The 21,893-nt window shown below is 43.1% G+C and overlaps 1 protein-coding gene across 4 annotated transcripts; it reads right to left on the reverse strand.

Moving 5' to 3' along the window:
- Window positions 1-603: 603 nt before the first annotated feature.
- On the reverse strand, window positions 604-15,442 carry LOC123512615 (methyltransferase-like protein 25). 4 transcript variants are annotated; one of them, XM_045269053.1, is made up of 9 exons: window positions 15,176-15,442; window positions 12,271-12,550; window positions 11,260-11,381; window positions 5,436-5,553; window positions 4,941-5,089; window positions 3,445-4,524; window positions 3,123-3,287; window positions 2,021-2,167; window positions 604-1,544 (listed from the first exon to the last, which is right to left on the reverse strand). In XM_045269053.1, the coding sequence occupies exons 2-9, from the start codon at window positions 12,509-12,511 to the stop codon at window positions 1,443-1,445; spliced, it is 2,124 nt and encodes a 707-aa protein (XP_045124988.1). In that variant the 5' UTR covers window positions 12,512-12,550; window positions 15,176-15,442; the 3' UTR covers window positions 604-1,442. The 4 variants fall into 4 exon arrangements, with proteins under 4 accessions (XP_045124988.1, XP_045124990.1, XP_045124989.1 ...); XM_045269055.1 differs by having other exon boundaries at window positions 15,164-15,442; XM_045269054.1 differs by lacking the exon at window positions 15,176-15,442 and adding an exon at window positions 14,952-15,126.
- Between the last annotated feature and the right edge of the window lie 6,451 nt (window positions 15,443-21,893).

Raw genomic sequence — 21,893 nt, forward strand, 5'->3', positions numbered from 1 at the left:
GTCAGTACTTTATATTCTAAAATCATCCCAGCCAGTAATCTAGATGAATCCTGGGACACTACACCCTTCCCTGGTAGCCATCAAGCAATGCACTGGGGATTCAGACTGGTATTCACTAGCCATTATCTAGGGATTCCCCAGAGAAAACGATTCCGGAACAGATTCCACGGGCTGGTGAATATCAGTCTCGGAACCTCCAGCACGCCTGTGGTATTCATCAAACAGAGTGCTGGTGTTATAAGACTGGTATTCGGTATTCACCAGCCGCACTCTACTGATTCCACGTGGAACTGGTTCCACAACCAGTTCCAGCGGTTCCGCCCGCCCAAGGAACCGGTTCCTTGAATACTTGAGTTTACGGTTCCTACCCACCACTAATGACAATAGTGACAACGCGGGTGGAAGCCTATTGCCATAGCAACTCTTGGCTGACATCACTTTCAGTGCAACCACTCAAATTCACCCGCCCTGGCTCACTCTCGCTCTCGCCCGCTTTCTCGCTCCCACTGCGGAATCCTACACACGAAAGCTGTTACAACTCTTACCAAGTCTTAAGTAACTACTTATTATGTTCAGTTGGGAATAAAAAATAAAATTACACAATAACAATACTTCCTTTTTATTCAATAAGATGGTGGGACTTAACAAAGTTTTACTTTTCCTTCCATATTTTTAGATGCCATTAACAGACTCAAGTGTCAACTGTTATCATATAGACATTCTGTGGTTTACACAATATCTACTACTTATTTACATCCTAACTTCAAATTCCTAATAAAGGGTGATTAACTTAGTGTAGCAATATATATACGGAAATCCTGAGTTTTCCTGTTCTTTTATGACTTACTAAACACAGTGGCAATATTCTTCCTATCTAGATGAAGAATGTGAAGCCACACTCCCTGTCACTGGGAGGGGGTAGGGAAGCTGACAATTCAAGAACAAATCAATTAACTTGCATTAGTTTAAAGTCATGGCTGAGACTGAGTCTTTACCTTCCAGCCTCGAGATACACTCTGCTTGCAACATAAAGACCTAATCTCACCAACACAAAAACACAACTTCTCAAAACATTCCAAAAATTACAAGAATAAGTTTTTTCTTTTCATATTTTTACTAATTCTAAGTATTCAGGTCCATCCAGACATTTCAAGGTGAAGTTACCAGTAGCTTCACTCTTTCTTAATACAAAACCACTTTAAACCTAAAATGAACTTCACTTTTAAAATACCTACAATAAATTCAAAATAAAACAATATAGTTACCTTTCTTTACTTTCTTTCAGATCCTGCTAAACTTTTGCCAGTCTCCCAAAGATACAATAAATAAATAAAACTCAAGTTACTCTTTTCCTTCCTCAGCCATTGTGAAAGGAAAAGCAGTGAGGCATGAGGGAGGGAATAAAGCAGATCTGGAGAGTGTGTCGTCCTCTACTCAACTCATCAGTGCCTGGGTGAAGAAGTGCCCCTCACAGCCAGGAGAGCGTGGCACCGGGGGGAGGTGACAGGATCAAATAAGGGAACCAAGTAGGCCGACACATCCTCCTGGAGAATAAATTAGTACTTGTGACGTAGGTGTACATGTTTTTTTTTTTTTTTGTTTTTATGATCCCTTTCCAGTCCTCAACGGTTTGTGGTATTATTGCTGCTTATGCTGTAAATATATTATGTTGAATTTCAACCTCCCTCCATCAGTATTTTCCTCTTTACAAGTCTCCTCAGTGTGGAAATTGGGACTAAAATTCTTACAATCTAAATGAATTTCTTCATTCTTATCAGAACACTGCCAGCCACAAACCAAACTTCCATTTTCTCTCCACGGACCAGTTCAAAATTTGCATCAATACACTAAGTTCACATTTCTGTCATCATCTATACATAGAAACTAAACCAGCTAACTCTCTCGGACCTGACTGGAGACTGGTATTTAAGTGAGCCTTTCTATTTAATCAATTTTATCCTAGGCCAGATTTCCTCTTACACAACAAAAAATACGTAGTTTCCCTCCATCTCAGCCTCACCTGCTCACAGAGGAAAGCCAAGCGGTCCAGCAACATGGCACCCTCCACCACTGCTGCCATTGACGCCCGTAACAGGAAGAATCGCTCCAGTTTGTCCCTGGTGCTCCTATACTTCTTGTCATACTCCTCCAGCTCTTCCTTCGTCACCTGGTGAGAATGGTGATGTCATATTGGGGATATCCAGTCGTTTATTGAAGGTGGTCAGACTGATGACATCAAACCTGAACTGGAATTCCCTGCCTGCTTCTATATTTCCATTTTCTTATGTCCTGAACTCATTTAACCCTTTCAATACTGGGACACATTTATACATTGAGATTGATGTACGACTAAACCATTATATTAACATTAGGAAGGGTCTATGGAGATAAGAAGCAATTAATGGCTAGTCTTCACTATTCTAACCCCCACATAAGTTTCTTAAGCTCAATAAAATCACCATATAGTAAGCAAAATGAAAATGAAAATCCATCATGGTACAGAAGGGATTAAGAGGGAGTTTCAAGATATTTATGACATGCTTCTAGTTAACTCTTTCGGATCTGCTTGGGGACTAGCATCTACGTGGGCATATTTTTGTTTGATAGTGTTTATTGCCCTTGGCCAAACTTAAAAAAAAACACTGGAGTAAATTTGAGGCCAGAAAGAAAAATCAATCATATAAAACATTAATTATTTTCACAAGGATGAGAGTGTAGCTCCTGTCATTACTGCACTCATACATACATACACCAAGCTATGTCCCCAAGCAAGAGTGGTACACAAGACAAGGGACACAACTTGCTTATTCGCCCCCAAACACACCACACCTGCAGCTCTTGGCCCACAACAAAGGCAAAGTACTCCTGCCTTCATTTTATGGGGATAAGTTGCAAAGCTTGGACATTTGTTGTGACCATTATAAATTCCTCTACAACAAATTCTACACAATATTATAAAAAGAAATGTAGTTACCCTCTTTCCATAGTCCTGGCAATAACATGGCAAAACATTCTATTCCTAAACACTACTTGTAGCCTAATCTAACCTAGCAAAACCTTCCTTTCCCTAAAACCACTTGTAACAAATTTCCCATCCCGCCGCATACTATCCCACCACTTACATTGACAGACACTCCAAGCCTCGCCATGGCCATCACTGCATACTCAGTGAAGGTCTGGCACTTTCCTGAGAGGCGGCCAACATGTGACAACTCCGAGACATCCCCTAGCTTGTCCACCAACACCACTTGCAGCAGTGCCCGCCAGTACAGGGAATCTGGTCCACCCTGAAGAAGCACAATGATGGTTAAAGTGAGTAAACTGAATACTTTAAGGTATCATAATGTGTAAATTTCAAGCAAGGAGTGAATCAGTCACCAGAACATAAAGAAGTTTGGTGATTCATGAAAAAATGCATAAGTTGCCTTCAAAAGGTGAACTTACTAGGTTTCCCTGAGTGAGACGGTCGGTAGCCTGTGAGGACAGCATCCGGGAGTTTCTTCCAAGGGAGAACTGCCTCCCTCTCAGGAAGGAACTGAGAGGAAACCCCTGGCCTAGGTTAGGGATCCTGGATGGGTGGAGAGGGTCTATGTCACCCTCACCCTGACTCCCTCTGCTGGCTGTCCCTGTCACTGGAGGCTCCTGCTGTTGCTCTTCTCTGCTGGACTGTTCATGAAGCCAGTGTTCTTCCCTCTCAGTGGTGGGAGGGACGGCAGACTCCCTGATGGCGTGAGAGGAGTGCATCTCTCGCTCACCAAGGCTTGTAGAAGACAGCAAGGCACTATATTCCTGCTTGCTCGGAATATGCTCCACTCCAGTGTGTTTTCCTTCACACTTTTCTTCACAGACTGGTACTATTGTCTGAGGTGCTCCATCCCCATTAGGTGCTTTTCTCTGGTTGTATGTATTCCTTGAAAACTCTTCTTCCAGCAAGTGGTAGCAGCACCCAACATTGCACAGGAAATGAACTCTGGGATTTGCTACAAATAGCCTGAGACTGCTGGAGGCCAGGTTACCACAAGTGTGCAGGCCAATCAGACCCAGCAGAGAGGCCTCATTCACAAGGAAAGTTGTGTCTGCCAGCAGTGAGTCTTCCATGCATGCTGGAGTAGTAGTAGTGGTGGTGGTGGTGGTGGTGGTGGTGGTGCAGGTCTGACAAGGTCTAACATTAGATGCTTCTTCAATATCTTCAACCAGTTTTCTGTTTCCAGAAATAAATTTTTCTGATACTGAGTCAGCGGCAGCTCTGACCAGCTCCAGCAGATCTGTGTTGTCTGTGATGAACTTGGTCACCCCACAGAAACAGCCGTTTGGGTTGGCTGGAAGGATTCCTTCATTTTCTCCAACGTCCTGATCTCTTGTATCTCGCAACTTCCTCTCCTGTTCCTCATCCTCCTCCTCCTCCTCCTCCTGCTGCTGCTGCTGCTCCTGGGCGACGAGCTTCTTCCTACGGCTCTTGCCCTTCTTGACAGGGTGCCCCTGGGCCCGGTGCTGGCGGGTCTGCAGCATGTTGTCCCACAGCCTCTGATAACAACAGTGGCTGACTCACTGGTGCAGAGAATTCAGTGTGTGATAATAATGTTAACAAAAACCACACAAGTTATTGGAGACGACAGACATATCATCGTTACAACAAAGTAAATAGTAGTTTTATGTAAGTAGTAGTAGTAGTAGTAGTAGTAAGAAAGGTAATAGTACAACAAATAGTATTTTACAATATAAGTAAGAGTCACAAAATATTACAATTAAATTTAAGTCCTTCAAAAGCTTACTTCATGTCCAAATCCAGAGAGAGAGAGAGAGAGAGAGAGAGAGAGAGAGAGAGAGAGAGAGAGAGAGAGAGAGAGAGAGAGAGAGAGAGAGAGAGAGAGAGAAATGAATCAAATGTTTTAAGTCATTTGTTCTTAAGGAAAAAGAGGAAATTTTAGGAAGATGTTTACCTTGAGCTTTGTGTTCCGAACAAGGGCCGAGGAGGTGTTGGAGCTGCTGGAGTCTATTGCCACAACCTGCCGGCCATACTGCAGCACCAGCGAGGACGTCAAGTAGCCCCGACCACTGCCAAGGTCAACCAGCCAGTTCACACCCTGCCCTGTCACACACAAAGGATGTTAATGCTATTGAGAACCTAAGAGTAAATATATACAAGGTAGATTAGAAGCTGGATATCAATCAAGTATTAGAGTCATGGGGTACAAGCCACAGCCAAGACAGCGCTGCTTATCACACTGAGAGACTACCATGGTCCAGAACTGAACTTACAATGCTAAGGCTGCAAGCAGACCACCAAGTTGATTTCATAATAGTTAATAAATATAAGTGAGACAAAAGACCAAGAAAACTTCAGATCTGAAGTGATAGGTTTAAATCCAATCGATAGTGAAGGCATTACAGTAAGTGAGGGAAGGTAATGCTTCACTGCACACCTTCACACTTACCCTCTGCCAGGCGGGCAATGACCTGAGCCATGACCTCCACCTCATGGGTCTTCTTGTGAGACATAATCCCCTTCATGGGTAGAACACTGATCTCTGCAGACCCATACTGGTCCAGGATCTGTCACCAGAATAATGCACACAATCCTTCATAAATTTCTGCACCTTTACAGCCTATAAGGAACAAAGATCAATGCAGCAACAAAATAAAAATTATCATTATTCAGAACAAAGCTTCCAAAGACAACACTGCAGGTCAACAGCACTCATTTGCAGAGATGGATCCCAAGATATACAAGTCAAGAGTACAAGGGGTCATGGGAAAAAGAACAAGAGTGGGTTTATCGAAGAAAGTATAAGAAGAAGGGGTGAACTGGTATGAGGAAAGGAGCAGAGACTGGTGAGAGGATGAAGTCAGAGCCTAGGGTACAAAATTGTGACCATCGAGGAAAATAGAGTGAAGAAGGACAAAGTGGTTTGAGGGACATCAAGGCAACACCTGGGGAGATTATGTTCAGTCTTACAAGGCGCTGGTGGTGTGTGATGGCCCATGTGGTCATAACATAACATAACATAACATAAATAATAGGATAACAAAGGGCCACTAGGGCCCATCTAGGTTATCCTGTATCAGTCGCACAGCGACCTCGTCATCAGTACTTAAAGATACACTTACAAGTACACAATACATTATATACTAATTCTAAATATTTGGCCCATTAACAGGGCTAAGTCCTGCAGCGAATTCCTCTACAATTTATGGTCCCCATACATGGGGATCATGTCTTGTTTAACTATAGTAAATTTCTTATAAAAACTATCATGCAGTGCTATACATAATTATAAATCTAATAAATTTAAGTGCTTATCTAATCTCTTTTTAAACATTGTCAAACTAGTGCTATTTACAACCGTCTCTGGCAATGCATTCCAGAAGTCTACCACCCTATGACTAAAGAAATATTTTCTTATATCTAACCTGCAGCCTTGCTTTCTAATCTTCCTGCCATGATTTCTAGTCCTATTTCCCTCCTCTAAGGTAAAGAAAGATCTCACATCTATGTAGTTTGTATCTGAGAACATTTTAAATAACTCTATCATATCCCTCTTATACATCTCCTCTCAAATGAAAACATGTTTAATTCCTTTAATCTATCTCTATACTCCAGGCGCTTTAATGCTGGTATCATCCTAGTTGCTCTTCTCTGAACTGCTTCTAACATGTTGATATCCTGCCTATAGTGGGGTGACCAGGCCTGTATGCAATACTCTAAATGGGGCCTAACATAGGAATTATATAAGCTACGCACCACTTCCTTACTTTTATAACTAACATTTCTATTTATAAAACCCAGGATCCTATTTGCCCTATTTCTTGCTTCTAAACATTGCTTTGAAAATTTCATAGTCCTGTCTATCACTACTCCTAAATCCTTTCCTTCCTCTACTGCCTCTAGCCAACATCCCTCCATCTCATAGTTAAAGTTTGTGTTGTCTTTACCTAAATGCATAACCTGACACTTTTAGAATTAAACTCCATCTGCCACCTGTCTGCCCATGCTATCAGCCTGTCCAGGTCTCGTTGTATTCTGTAATTGTCCTTTTCACCCTGTACTGCACATGCTATCTTAGTATCATCTGCAAACTTTGATACTTTGCTACTAATTCCTATATCTAAATCGTTAATGTACACCAAGAAAAGAAGAGGTCCTAGCACTGATCCTTGGGGTACCCCACTAACCACTTCCTTCCACTCAGACATTGCCCCATTTAATACTACTCTCTGTTTCCTATCAGAAAGCCATTCACTAATCCAATCAACTAACCTACCCCTATCCCATGTAGTCTCAATTTGTACACTAGCCTCCTATGCGGTACCTTATCAAACGCCTTGCTAAAATCTAGATATATAACATCTATGCTATTTCCATCATCTAACTCCTTGGTAATATATTCTAAGATATCGAGCAAATTTGTAAGACAGGACCTCCCTGATCTAAAGCCATGTTGGGTATCTCTAATTAATCTATTCTCATTTAAATGCTCCCAAATACTACCCTTAATGATTTTCTCTAGTATCTTACATACTATACTAGTTAAACTGATCGGTCTATAATTATTTGCATCATCCTTCCTACCTTTTTTAAATATTGGAGTAACATTAGCTAACTTCCAGTCCTGAGGTATCTCAGCAAACCTAAGTGATCTTTCAAAGATTAACTTAAGTGCTTCAGAAATACTGTCTACACCCTCCTAAGTACTCTGGCATGTAGCTCATCAGGACCACTAGCTTTCCTATCGTCTAGTTCAAGAATAAATTTCCTAATAATTCCCGGTTTTATATCAATATTTTCTAAAGCTCTTAAACTACTCGTCGCACTGTTTGTAACAGGATTTCCTATTCTTTCCTAGTAAATACTGAAGAAAATTGTTCATTCAATAATTCTACTATGTCTTCATTTTGATCCACTACTACACCATCTTTTCTGAGTGGTCCAATCCTATCCTTATTTCTTTTATCACTGACCTTGTAATAACTATATAATTTTTGGGATCTTTACTCCCAGCTCTAGCTAGTTTTATCTCTGCCTGCCTTTTACTTTTTTTATAACCTTACTCAAATCATCTCTGACCTGTCTGTACCTAATCAAATCTACATCTTCCCACTTTTCTGCAACTCTCTGTATGCCCTCTTCTTCTCTCTGATCTGGCTACCTATCTCATGAGTCCACCATAATGGCTTCCTGTTTCTCTGCCTTATATCTTTGTAAGGGATACACTGCATCACTATACCCTTTACTACAACCTTAAAAATATCCCACATCTCCTGTGCAGTTTTATTTCCAAAACTATCTTCCCAGTTTACCTCTCCTAATAACTGACGTAACCTACCATAATTGCCTTTCTGATAGTTTGGGACTCTAGTCTTATTCACTATATTATCCCTACTGGAATTAATGATAAATCTAATTATATGATGGTCACTGTTTGCTAAAGTCTCTCCTACCTCAACTTCCTTTAAACAATGCTCAATATTTGTTAGTACTATGTCTAAAACCTTCCTCCCCTAGTAGGTTTATCTACCATCTGCACTAAATAGTTATCCTGAAAACTTTCCATAAACTTATTTTCACTAGCATCTCCTACCATCCTCTCCCAGTTTACTGACTTAAGATTAAAATCCCTAAGATAATTGTCTGACTAGTACACCCCTATTTATCTCATCTACCATAAGGTTGTCTACCTCTGCTGACTGGTTAGGTGGTCTATAAAAGCTCCTACTCTAATAACCTTACTTTTGTTTACTCTAACATCCAGCCATAAGGACTCTACTCTGTTATCTACCTTAATACCATTAACCTGACTGGAAATGAAGGATTTTTACATAAATAACTACTCCTCCACCTATCCTACCAATTCTCTGGTGTAAATACATAATGTATCCATCTACTTCATATTCTTTCCTATTTTCCCTAAACTTTTCCTCATTTACCCATGCCTCTGTGACACATACAACATCTAAGTCCTCCTCAACTATATAACTAGATAACTCGTCCTTCTTGTTCCTAAGACACCTGGCATTTACATAAAAACATTTAAGTCCTGCTACCTTCCTAGATGCTGTCTCCTTATTTGGAATCATAATCTTATTCTCTCCTATTTACACCTGGAAATCTTTCCTAATCTCTGTTTATCCTATCTAATTTATGTCTAGCATCTTTCTTCTGGAATGCATTTGCTACCTCACCCCCTACACTCCATCCCAACTCCCCTCTCCAGACATCCACTCAGCACATCCACACCCTTCCTACTCAGATGCACACCATCCCTAGCATACAAATCCCTTCGCCCATAGAACCTATCCCATACATCCACAAAGCTGACACCCACATCCTTACACATCCCTTTTACCCGATCATTCACACCAATGGCTCTAGACAACCATTCCTGCTAACATACACACGAGGCAAGATTCCTGACACTACACACCTCCTACCACTCTCCCTTATCTTGCCTAACATTTCCGAAATCTTGCCACTAACTCCTCCGACCCACCTGCTCTGACATCGTTCCCACCTACGTGCAAAACTACTACACCCTCCTCTCCATCCCCCCAACCCTCTTCTGCACCTCCTCACTCACTGCCTTCACACCTGCACCAGGCATACACACGTTCATCCTCCTATCCCTGTCTTTCCCACAGAAAGTGCTATCTAAATACCTAACCTGAGAGTCACCCACCACACACACCTGAGGTGTGCTAGGCACAACCATCCTCCTACTCTCCTCTACCCCCTTCTTTCTCCTTTCACTCACCACAACCACTTCATTCACTCCACTCTCACTCTCCCCCTCCCCCTCCAACAAACCGAACCTATTTTCACACTCAACAGGTTTAGTCCTATCCTCCCTAACTGCCTCTGCTTTCCTTCCCCTCGCAACCTGCCATCTCTGCCCATCCTGACTACTATCTTTCCCAGTCTGGCTCGCCTGCTCCCTCTTCCCCACTCTGCTCTTCCCGACAGAGGGCCAAGCCACCCTGTCGCCCTCAGAAGGTCCAACCTTCGGCCTAACACTGATCTCCTGCCTAATTTTTTCCACTGCCTCCCCAAGCCTCTTAACCTCTTCCTTCAACTCAAAGATGAGAACTTCTTTCGCACTTTTCCCCTCACTTAGCTTTCTGATTTCCTCTCGCAATTCTCAGTGCTCAAGAGAAAGAACTAAATTCTCGCTCTTGAGCCTACACACCATACACTCAGAAAAGTCAACGACCTTCCTGTCATGCCCACACATCTCACACACAACAAACTCTCCCAATCCCACCTCAACACTCTCTTTCACGCACTCAATCACACTCTGATATACCTCAGTAGCTACCGCCATACTAATTTACAATCTGTTAACTCACAAACAAATAAAAATACTTGGTGACGGCGGGGTGGGAGAACCGCAGTGGTGGGGGGGCCTAAGTGAGGTCAACTAATCCTCTTTCAAGGTCAACTTGACGGTTACAAGCCTAGTCTCCTCGCTCTACCAAAATACTTTTAACTCACAAACACTGATTCTAACCACTGTTTCACTCTAATCTAACACTTGCAGTACACACTTTCACTTCACTAACACTCAAAAGCACCACACACAGACACCAAGCACAAATACCACTCGCTAACTATAAAAACCACAGCCAAAAACGGAGCGCACACACAACACGTCCACTCGCCACCGCAGCTACTCGCAATAATGCACATCATTATATTGAAGATGTGCATAGAGTATGGCCACAGGGCAGAGCACACTACAGTGGCTGTGCTCCATGAGGCACACCTCACAGTGGATCTGCTTCTGATGACACATCCAAAAATGTACAAATCTTATCAAAACAATGCATGATCTGTTGCAGGCATATCTTACAACTTAGTAATTATGAATCTTGCTCACTCATGCAAGCCAAGACTACAAAATTGTGACCATCACGGAAAATAGAGTAGAACAAAGTGGTGTGAGGGACAACGAGGCAACACCTGGGAAGGTTATGTTATGTTCAGTCTTGCAAGGTGGTGGTGGTGGTGCGTGACGGCCCGTGTGGCCATACCCTTTGCACATCATTATATTGAAGATGTGCATAGAGTATGGCCACAGGGCAGAACACACTACTACCTTGTTGTGTGGTGGCTGGATTCCATGAGGCACTGCTCACAGTAGATCTGCTTCTGATGACACAGCCAAACATGTAAAAATCTTACCAAAACAATGCATAATCTCTTGCAGGAATATTCTACAACTCATTGGTAATTGTGAATCTTGCTCACTCTTGCACTTCACATACCTGTTCAACGGGAGTTGTCACCCCAAGGGCAGCTGGACAATGTCTGCGCACTTGTGACATAAAGGTGGGCAGGTCACTGGAAGACACACTCCATGGTTCGCTGCTGCCTGCCTCACCATGCTCTGTAACATGAATGGTGCTAAATATTCTTTTGTCTCACAATAAATAAAAATAAAAAAAATCACAAATATAGATACATAATAAGGGTATGTGCAGGTTAGAGCTGATATCATAGGCAAATGTGCCACATCAATGAAAATGTGTATGCAGGTAAAAAAAAATAATTAGCAAAAGCAACATTAAGGTTGAAAAATGTGAAACCTAATGACCTGCAGGGCTGCTACTTGCATACTGCAAGTCATCAGGCTGCAGCAGTGTAGCTGTCTGTCATGTTAGATTAAGTTCACTCATGTGTTGATGTGTTGTTATTTTGCCACTTTCAGAGACAGCCACACAAGTTTAGTCTGCTGTTCACACTTGCTCTGAGTGTACTGAAAACCTATTATTTGACATTGCAAAACAGTTACTCCAGTATAAAGCAAAGTTCACAAAATATTTTTCAGTTACCAAGATCTGCAATAACAATAATAATATTCTTCAACAAGCAGAGGCATGAGATCATATACACAATGAGGTAAAATGCAAAGATTAGTCTAATAAGAACAACAATAACCAATAAAATAGACATGAATAAAAGATATCTTATCAATTCATGCAAATAGCAAAATAAGACCACAGGGGAATCAGCAAACCTAGATTCTATCAAGATAAGTTAAATTAAACTATGTTTGGATTGATCCTTCTCCACAATGTAAAGAACCTGGGGTGACTCATCTTAACCAGTGTTCCTTAAAAAAACAAGTAAAATCAATAAATAAATTAATAAAATATTCTCTATCCTCCTTTGTGAAGAACAGCTGCTTCTTTCTTTTGTTACCATATCAAAATTAACCTCATTACCACAAAGCTCAAGTCACTGGCAGTACAAGGATGGCCATCAGGAAAGTTTACCATGAGAGTGAGGCAGGGTAGCGGAGGGCAGCTGGTGGAGAACATTTGCAGGAAGACTAAGGAGGTCATGCTGTATCTGAGGGGGAAGGAGGTTGTCCCAGTGCCTCAGCGTCAGGAAATCCACCATATGGCATCCAATGAGGGGCATCAGTGGGGTCAGGAATGTTACCACTCGCCCCAGTGCCTCATTCACCTGCTGCAGGGACGTCATGGCTGCCTTCCAGTGCCCACACACAGGCATGGCTGCATTATGCTTCTTTCCCGTTCATTGTAGCCTGGCCTGAAGAAAGATAGCATTAACAATAATGAGTAGCTAGAAGAGTCAGTCTTCTGGAAGGTCCCAACACCAAAAGCCAGCAGAAAATGTGCTCTTATCTCATTGTTAAGTTAACGGTCGCCTGACAAGTTCAAAGGTACAACAAGCATTAATCTTATCTCACCTTATCTCAACCTGTATTTCCATGGGTTCTACATTCCTAGACAATTGAATCTTAGACATGTGAAATCTTAAGCAAGTTAATAGAAGTTATAAGATTCTAGGAGAAGCAAAATCAGCACTGTCCCTCCAACTTGCCTCATTTCCCAGCTTCCCCTTTGCAGGTTTTTCACTCCACTGACATGACGTAAGAATGAAAATATGATAACCAAACCTAACATAACCCAGTTCGCAGTAAGACATGTCATCAGTGCATGTTGCCTCAACTAGCTTATGTTAGGTTTAAGTTAGGGTTGGGCTAAATTAGATTATAGTTAGGGTCAGGTTAGGTTACTTTTGGTTATCTTGTTTTCATTTCCAAGTTGTCCGCCGAGTGAAGGAGATGCAAAGGGGGAGGTATGGAATAAGGCGAGCTGGAGGGACCTCTACATTGGGACAGTGCCGCAAAATTTTAGCGCATCTTCAAATTCATACAAGTGAAGCTTTCGGTATAATTCTAGTTTCTGCCCATACTCCCCCCTCCAACCCCCAACAAGCTTGGGGACAGGTGGGAATGCGGGGTTTTGTGTGGGGTACTTGAAATCGTCGAAATCGTATTTTTGCGTAAAATGGAAAAAATTCCCGTTAAAAAGTCTATGTGATTTTCATTACTAGTTTCATGACGTTGATGAAGCCAACAACAAGCCACGGAGCTCCATCACACTCGGAAATAAGCAGTACACTGACTTGCATTTGTTTATTGCTGGGGTTTGTGGGTAACTAGTGAATAGGATTCTTATTGTGTCTATAGTTCTTTTGTCCAATGACGTGCCACCACCTCTTAACACCACAAGCTGCGCCAATGGGAATTTGCTATATGTATTCAAAGGCGGGGCACAGCTGGGCAGACAGGTGCACAGTTGAGCTATGGCCACCAGTGACATTAGTTGTAAAGGTTGCGAATTTGATTACTGGGAAATCATCGCTCCTGCGATGCAAGTCAGTGTACAATCGAGAAGAGGACCAGCCAGGACCTTCATCCTTTCGTTAAGGTATTGTGAGGAGGGGTATTGGTAGAGGTAGGGCATATTGTGTGAAGCTATAAGAGAACTGGTGTGAGGGGAGGGAAGCTGCCCCAAAGCAAGGATACGGTAGGTTAGGTTTATGTTAGGGTTAGGTTAGTGTTGGGAGGGGTCCGGGGGGCGCAGCCCCCCTGGCTAGGTTTGGTTACGTTAGGTTAGGTTTATGTTAGGGTTAGGTTAGTGTTGCAGGGGGGGGGTCTGGGAGGGCGCAGCCCCCCGGCTAGATTAGGTTACGTTAGGTTAGGTTTATGTTAGGGTTAGGTTAGTGTTGCAGGGGGGGTATGGGGGGGCACAGCCCGCCCGGTTAGGTTAGGTTACGTTAGGTTAGGTTTTTGTCCTTAGATTCGCCATATCTCGCCTCTTTTGGCTTCCCCCCCCATAACCCCCGATTCCCCACGTGCCCCCAAGCTTGTTGGGGGGAAGGGGGGTAATAGAAAAGAATATGTAAGGAGTTGCTGTTCTATAGATTTACCGAATTACCGAAATTAGTAAAATTAGGAAACTTATAATGAAAATTCCGTAGACGTTTTAATGGGAATTTTTCCATTTTACGCAAAAAATACGCATTTCCGACGCATTTCATGTATCCCACCCAAAACCCCGCATTCCCACCTGTCCCCAAGCTTGTGGGGTGGAAAGGGGAGTATGGGCAGAAACTAGAATTTTACCAAGCTTTCCCTTAAGGGTAAAAGTACAGAACCACTGCTCCCCCAACAAGCTTGGGGGACTGTGGGGAATCGGGATTTTTTTGGGGGGGAGCGAAAAGAGGCGAGATATAGCGTTCCGGAAAAAAAAAATAAAAATTTCTAACCTACCTAACTTAACCTAATCCAACCCAACCCAACTTAACCTAACCTAACTCAGGCTCTGTGCTCCGGGAGGCAAAACGTAAACAACAATTGTGGACTTGGATTCTGGTAGGTACGTACCTAGAATGTTTACTTTATTACTGTGGACATAATAAGGTCGAGCACTCACAAACTCTCACTGACGGTAAACACGTTACATATACTGCACTGCGCTATACGTGTTATACACATCGGCGTGGAGCAGTGATTCTAGAGAAAAACCGCATACGTAGTTGTTCAAAATGATAGAAGCTAAATAATGAACAAAACTTACCAAGGTAGAGTGGACAGCTGCCAGCTGGAGACATCCCGACCCCGTTACCCTTCCCAACGCACCTTGCGCTGACCCACTGCCCGTGCTGACGGTGCTGTCTGGCCGCTAAAAACAACCCGAGGCATCCTCTGCAGTCTATACTGCCAAGAGCCAGACGGCAGACAGATAGCCGGCCACTGCCACCACGCCTAGCTCTGTTCAGGTCCTTCCGGAATACTTGCCCTTGGTAACACACACACACACACACACTTTATTCCCTTAGGACTTCACTTACGGTGTCAATTACCTTATGGATATATGTAATCCCTTGCACACATACAGGCGAGCACCGAGCACATGACCCAGAGTGGTCCAGGAGGAGTACGGCAGCTATTTTAATTTTTGTTGAGCGTGCGCATGATGCTTCTCTCTTCATGACATGGTGACATTATCCTGTTTTTCCGCCAATAAGTAGAGTAACTGACAGACACTGTGTTTGTTGGCCAATGACAGGCCAAAGGCAGCACTACGGCACAATGAGTATGGTTACTCGTTGCTACGGGTAGGAACTGGCGGATCCCGGGAACCAAAAATCAGAAAGAACATATGTTTATAAAAGCATTTGAAGCAATGTTGATTGATTCATTTATTGTTGAATTAATAAATAATTACAACAAAGGAGGAGGATGGGCCTTGCCACCCGCCCCCTGGGCAAAGACTTAAGGTTAAAGTATCACAAAAATAACTCTGGACAGTATACACAACAAGAATACAAGTATTTCAATAAATAAATACAGATATTGCACACCTTACTGCCTAAGACATCCTACAGTCTGGGACTAAACTGAGGATATTCCCTGAGTATATCCCTGAGGGTGGCAGAGTCTAGGAGATGGTCAATGAGGCTGTACAAGTCATGCTGACCTTGTGGCCTAAATTTAGCAATGAGAGAACATTCCATGATATAGTGACGCAGAGTGTCCCCTTGGTGCAGCACACAACACACACCACTGCCAGGAGAAGCACTGACTTCCCAAAAGTATTTGTAGCCCAGTGCTTCCATAAGTTGATGAAATCTTACCCTAGATTTTTGTTAATTTTACCCTAGATTGTCGAAGTTGCCCATTAATTATTGTTGATTAATGCACTCTTTAAATATTGCCCCCCCCCCACCCCCAAACACACACACAGGACTGCACACTACAGCCACTACTGTGACTGCTCTGTGTGGACTCGTCCTCATAAGTGACTGACTCTGTGTGTGAACTGTGATCTAACCGTCCGAAGATCCAAAACGTGTACGCGTAGTAGACAGGTGAGTGGAGACTGGGGAGAAAGGGAATGGGGTGGGGGGGTGAAGGGTTGATACAAGTCACGGGGATGATTGTGTACATGAATCGAACATGAAAGAGAACCAGCCTGCCACCAGATTGGCACCATTCCAAGCACACCTATCCATAGGATGGCAGATTACCCCAAAATTACCTTAGTTTATGCATTACCCTAAACACTACCCTAAGAAGGGTCCAATTACCCTAGTTTAGGTATTTTACTCTAAAATGGAAGCCATGTTGTAGCCTAATCTGAGCCTCATTGCCACCCTGTCATGTGATGCAGTGTGTCTCCCGTAGGTGTAAGCACAGCTCTGGGAGACACGTGCATAGTGAAGACTAGTGCTACCATGGTACCTACAATAACGAGATCAAAAAGTTATTGTACCATGAGTGTTACTGCCCCTATGGCAACAAAGCTCCAACTGATCACTAATGCTACTTTGTACAAAGTCCTTAATGCTACTCTTAACATAACCCAGAGTGTGCTCAGTGCCAGGGTCCACTGTGTCATCTTGTAGGGCACACTGAGCAAGGTGGTCTACTTTTTCATTTAACGGGATACCCACATGAGAGGGTATCCAGATGAAATGGACCGTGGCACCAGCACCTTCTAGGGTGTGGATGAGATCTAGACACTTATTAACTAGATCACAGTCCATGGGGGAGATGGATTGAAGGGCATACAATGCAGCCTGACTGTCAATAAAGAAATATACATTCTTATGGAGAGGCACCACAATGTGGAGCGCCTCCGGTACAGCATACAGTTCTGCTCTGGTGGAAGACATGGGTGCAGGGAGCCACCTGGAAACCTCAGTGTCAGTGTAGAGATTGGCAGAGATGTAGTCACGGATGAACAGCCCACATCCAGATCTGCTGCCATTGACTGACCCATCACAATAAACATGAATGGCCTGAACGTGTGGGTACTTGGACAATTTAATCATGAACATATCTTGCAGCACATGAGGGAGCCAGTCCCTCTTGGGCTGATGCAGTGAGTGAATATCAACAATGACACGGTGAGGGTTCCAAGCGGGTTGCAGCGGTGACATAACAACGTTAATACAAGCCTCGACTACACCTACACTTGTCAGTACTCCCAAGATCTTCCTGAGGTATGGTGTTGTAGGAGTGCGAGGATCATGATACAGGGGGGTCAGTGATCCCTTTAGAGAGGCAGAGTCCGTGCATAGCATCCGACTAATTGTGCGACAAGTAATTTCCTGTACCCTACACATAATACTCAGCAGGTGCAGTTCAGTGGCAGCTCTGAGGACTTCAGTCCGTGCAGTCCTGGGGCATCCCAAGATTATCCGCATGGCTTCATTCTGTACAAGCTCCAGGGGACGGAGTTGGGTGGCACTAAACTGTATTAAAACAGGGGCGGCATAATCAATAAGGGACCGTATGACAGATATATAGAACATTCTTAGAACTGGAATGCCCGCCCCCAGGCCCCTGTTGGCTAGCAGCCGAAGTGGTGCTAACCGTGGCAGACAGAGGTCTCGAACATAGTGGACGGCTTGAAGAGACTTCCTAAAGTGTTACTGTGTTCCATGACGTCATCAGATTCACCAGCAAATCACAAGCACTTAAACTAAATGTACCAACCAATCACAACCCATGCCGTATCTCGGCTGTGTGTAAACTCCACTTTTGATTATTTCGCATCATACAACTGTGTAGTTTGTCCCGTCTACTTCTGTCTTCATTACTCGACACTCAATCATCTCTGATCACCGCACACACAGACCGGTATCACTAACTATAGTGTAATATATGCAAGATGTGTGAAAGAATAATAAAGAAACAATGGATCGAGTTCCTTGAAGACAACAAATTAATATCAAATAGCCAATTTGGTTTTAGAAAAAGACGGTCGTGTGTAACTAATTTATTGAGTCTATTCTATGTAGAATAGTTCATAGAGTACAATTAAGAGAGAGAGGGATGGGTTGATTGCATTTATTTGGATTTAAAAAAGGCGTTTGACAAAGTGCCACATGCAAGATTACTATGGAAGTTAGAGGAGAAGGGTGGCTTAAAAGGAAGCACATTGACATGGATGGAAAATTATTTGAGAGGGGAGAGAAATAAGGACGGTAGTTAAAGATATGAAGTCCAAGTGGAGAGCAGTAGAAAGCGGAGTGCCGCAGGGATCAGTATTGGCACCAATACTTTTCCTCATTTATATTAGCGACATGCCAGAAGAAGTGAACAGCTACATAAATCTGTTTGCAGATGATACGAAACTGTGCAGAGTTATAAAGCAAAAAGAGGATTGTGAAATACTGCAAGAAGACCTAAATAAGATGTGGGAATGGAGTAAAAAGTGGGAAATGGAATTCAATGTGGACAAAAGCCATGTCATGGAAATGGGAAAGAGTGAAAGACGACCCGTGGGAATCTATAAGATGGGAGATGGAGTAGAACTGGAAAAAATAAAAAAGGAAAAGGACTTAGGAGTGACGATGGAAGAAAACAATCAACTGGTAAGCCATATTGATAAAATTTTTAGAGAGACATATAATTTGCTAAGGAATATTGGAGTAGCATTTCACTACATGGACAAAGAGATATGAAGAAATTGATAAGTACTATGATAAGACCCAGATTGGAATATACAGAAGTAGTGTGGACCCCTCATAAAAAGAAACACAAAAGAAAGTTGGAGAGACTACAAAAAATGGCTACAAGAATGGTTCCAGAATTTGAAGGGATGACATATGAGGAGAGACTAAAGGCTATGGATCTACCAACCCTGGAACAAAGAAGGGAGAGAGGGGATCTGATACAAGTTTACAAATTGATCAAAAGGATGGACCAAGTGGATAATGAGAAACTGATCCTGAAAGAAGAATATGACATTCGAAGCACAAGATCCCATAGTAAAAAGCTGAGAAAGAGAAGGTGTCTGAGAGATGTTAAAAAAGTATAGTTTCCCGCAGAGATGTATTGAGACGTGGAACAGTTTAGATGAAGAAGTAGTGTCTGCAACGAATGTGCATACTTTTAAAGTAAGATTGGATAAGTATAGATATGGAGACGGGGCCACACGAGCATAAAGCTCAGGCCCTGTAAAACTACAACTAGGTAAATACAAATAGGTAAATACACACACACATTCCGCGTAGTGTAGCGGTTAGCACGCTCGACTCACAATCAAGAGGGCCCAGTTTCGAGTCCCGGGAAGTGACAAGGCAAATGGACAAGCCTTTTAATGTGTAGCTCCTGTTAACCTAGCAATAAATAGGTATGGGATGTAACTCGAGGGGTTGTGGCCTCGCTTTCCTGGTGTGTGGAGTGTGTGTTGTGGTCTCAGTTCTACCCGAAGATCGGTCTATGATCTCTGAGCTCGCTCCGCAATGGGGAAACTGGCTGGGTGACCAGCTGACGACCGTGGTGAATTACACACACACACACACACACACACACACACACACACACACACACACACACACACACACACACACACACACACACACACCGCGTAGTGTAGTGGTTAGCACGCTCGACTCACAATCGAGAGGGCCGGGTTCGAATCCCGGCGCGGCGAGGCAAATGAGCAAGCCTCTTAATGTGTAGCCCCTGTTCACCTAGCAGTAAATGGATGTAACTCGAGGGGTTGTGGCCTCGCTTTCCCGGTGTGTGGAGTGTGCTGTGGTCTCAGTCCTACCCGAAGATCGGTCTATGAGCTTTGAGCTCGCTCCGTAATGGGGAAGACTGGCTGGGTGACCAGCAGGCGACCGAGGTGAACACGAAGATAGGACTACCAACTTTGAAGGATAGATTGGAGAAAGATATCTTATAACGATACATGCACATACACACTTGTCAGTTCAGCTGGTAGCAGTCACGTACCATACCATATAACCACCATTCACCACCGCCACATTCACCACCACTACCATCACACACTATTGCATACCACACAACATATTATACCCAGACCACCATGGACCCTTCCCACCAAGGAGGTTATACTGAAGAAGAGAGCGCATGCCAATCTTGCTGTACTAAAAAAAGTGAAGGAAGTGGGCGGACCTTACGAGGCAGTGGGTGGAGCTTACGATCGCAACTTACACCCAAAACATTGCCTCTCCTGAGTTAGCAATGGGAAATTGCCACTTTCTTTTTCATTACTAGAGGAAAACGTTTAATGCATGACAAGGATGAAGTAGTGAAGTAGAATTTCAATGACTGATGCTTTTCCAACGCATAGTGACATGAAATCACACATCATTCCAAATAAAGGCTAGAGAGAGAGAGAGAGAGAGAGAGAGAGAGTTTAAGTAATACTAAGTAAAATCAACCTTCAGGCCAAGTTTCATCTGCTATACAGTTTATTTATCCTTCATTCAACATGTATACGTAGCTACATGTTTACATCTACATGAACATGTATATTCACATGTGTACATGACCTTGTTCAGTCATACGTTTTCCCCAAAGACAACTTCCCACCTCTCACCCAAGTCAACCAAAGCTGGAAAACACTATTATCTCATTTGTATGTATTATTTGCCGTCTAAATCTTCGTGGCACAGTATGCCACGATTATTGCCAGTCTCTTAAGGTCGCATATACGGTAGGCAGCCTCGAAACATGGACATAAGACTGAATATAAGGAGCGTAACTCGGGTGTTCCCATGTATTTTTAATGGGCGATCGGCAATGTTTCAGTAGCGTCACCGCAAGGGCAAACATGTTTGAGTTCACGCTGAACTGTCCTGAACAGGACAGTGCTGGGGACACCGTCGGTGGTGCCAGACGACCGTGTCACTGTGATCTCAATCCCTGGGAGAAGTTATCGTACACATGAGTCGCCTGAGCCAGCACTGTGGTCAAGACGTAAACACAGCAGCATGGTGGAAGAGTTTGGAGATTTATTCCTTGATGGGGAGTATTACAGGTCACCAGTGTTTCATCATTTGTATATGCTGAGGGCCAAGCAGCGCAATACCCATAAAAAAACAAGAGGTCTTCAGTCCCTGGAAGTGGTTTGATCTACGCGGGCTTGTTTTGAAGGTGTTCCATTGTAGATGAATGGCTGCGGTTTTCTGACGCCTATATGATTGAATTACGTCAATAATTAGCAGATAATCTATTTTTAACATCATTCATTACTTTATGATATAAGGATTTGCAAAAATATCATCATTTTTTCACCTAATAATAGAAAAGTAACTCCATTATTGTATCGAAGTCACGACTAGAAGTATGGAATCGGACAACACCCACAACAAGGACGGATAGATGCGACATGTCATCAGCTACCACCAGCTCCTTAATTTATTTCACGCCGTATTTTTTATATCGGTTCTCTCCAGTATGCCGCACAATATCTAAACGTAAATCTACATCTACAGTACCCACTTCTATGGCCTAACATACGTCTTACTATTCAGTTTTATTCGAAATGTATCTCCTTCTTGATCTCATTCCATGAGGTTGATGGGGTTGCTTCACGCTGATTGGCTAAAAAACGTTTGCCAAACGAGAGCAAACGCTTTGGAAAGGCGTTTGCTCGCGTTTGCGAAAACTTGCCTCCGTTTGACTCTGTTTGCCCCCAGCCGCGCCACTACTGAAAACCCCTTAATAGCACACTGGCTTAATTTTTGTGACGTCATGCCCCCTTCTTATGATATAACCTCCTTGCTTCCCATCCTGTTCCTGCTTCCACTCCGT

The sequence above is a fragment of the Portunus trituberculatus genome, chromosome 34 (genome assembly GCF_017591435.1).
Source record: "Portunus trituberculatus isolate SZX2019 chromosome 34, ASM1759143v1, whole genome shotgun sequence".
NCBI classification, from domain to species: domain Eukaryota; kingdom Metazoa; phylum Arthropoda; class Malacostraca; order Decapoda; family Portunidae; genus Portunus; species Portunus trituberculatus.

What these genes read in the sequence shown, in the direction of transcription:
- LOC123512615 (XM_045269053.1), bottom strand. Translation starts at nt 12,511, where the DNA reads ATGCCTGTGTGTGGGCACTGGAAGGCAGCCATGACGTCCCTGCAGCAG. An exon ending in GGCTTGGAGTGTCTGTCAAT is followed by an intron (nt 2,168 to 3,122) that starts GTAAGTGGTGGG and finishes CATTCTCACCAG; the next exon opens with GTGACGAAGGAAGAGCTGGA. An exon ending in TGGCTTTCCTCTGTGAGCAG is followed by an intron (nt 1,545 to 2,020) that starts GTGAGGCTGAGA and finishes TTTATTCTCCAG; the next exon opens with GAGGATGTGTCGGCCTACTT.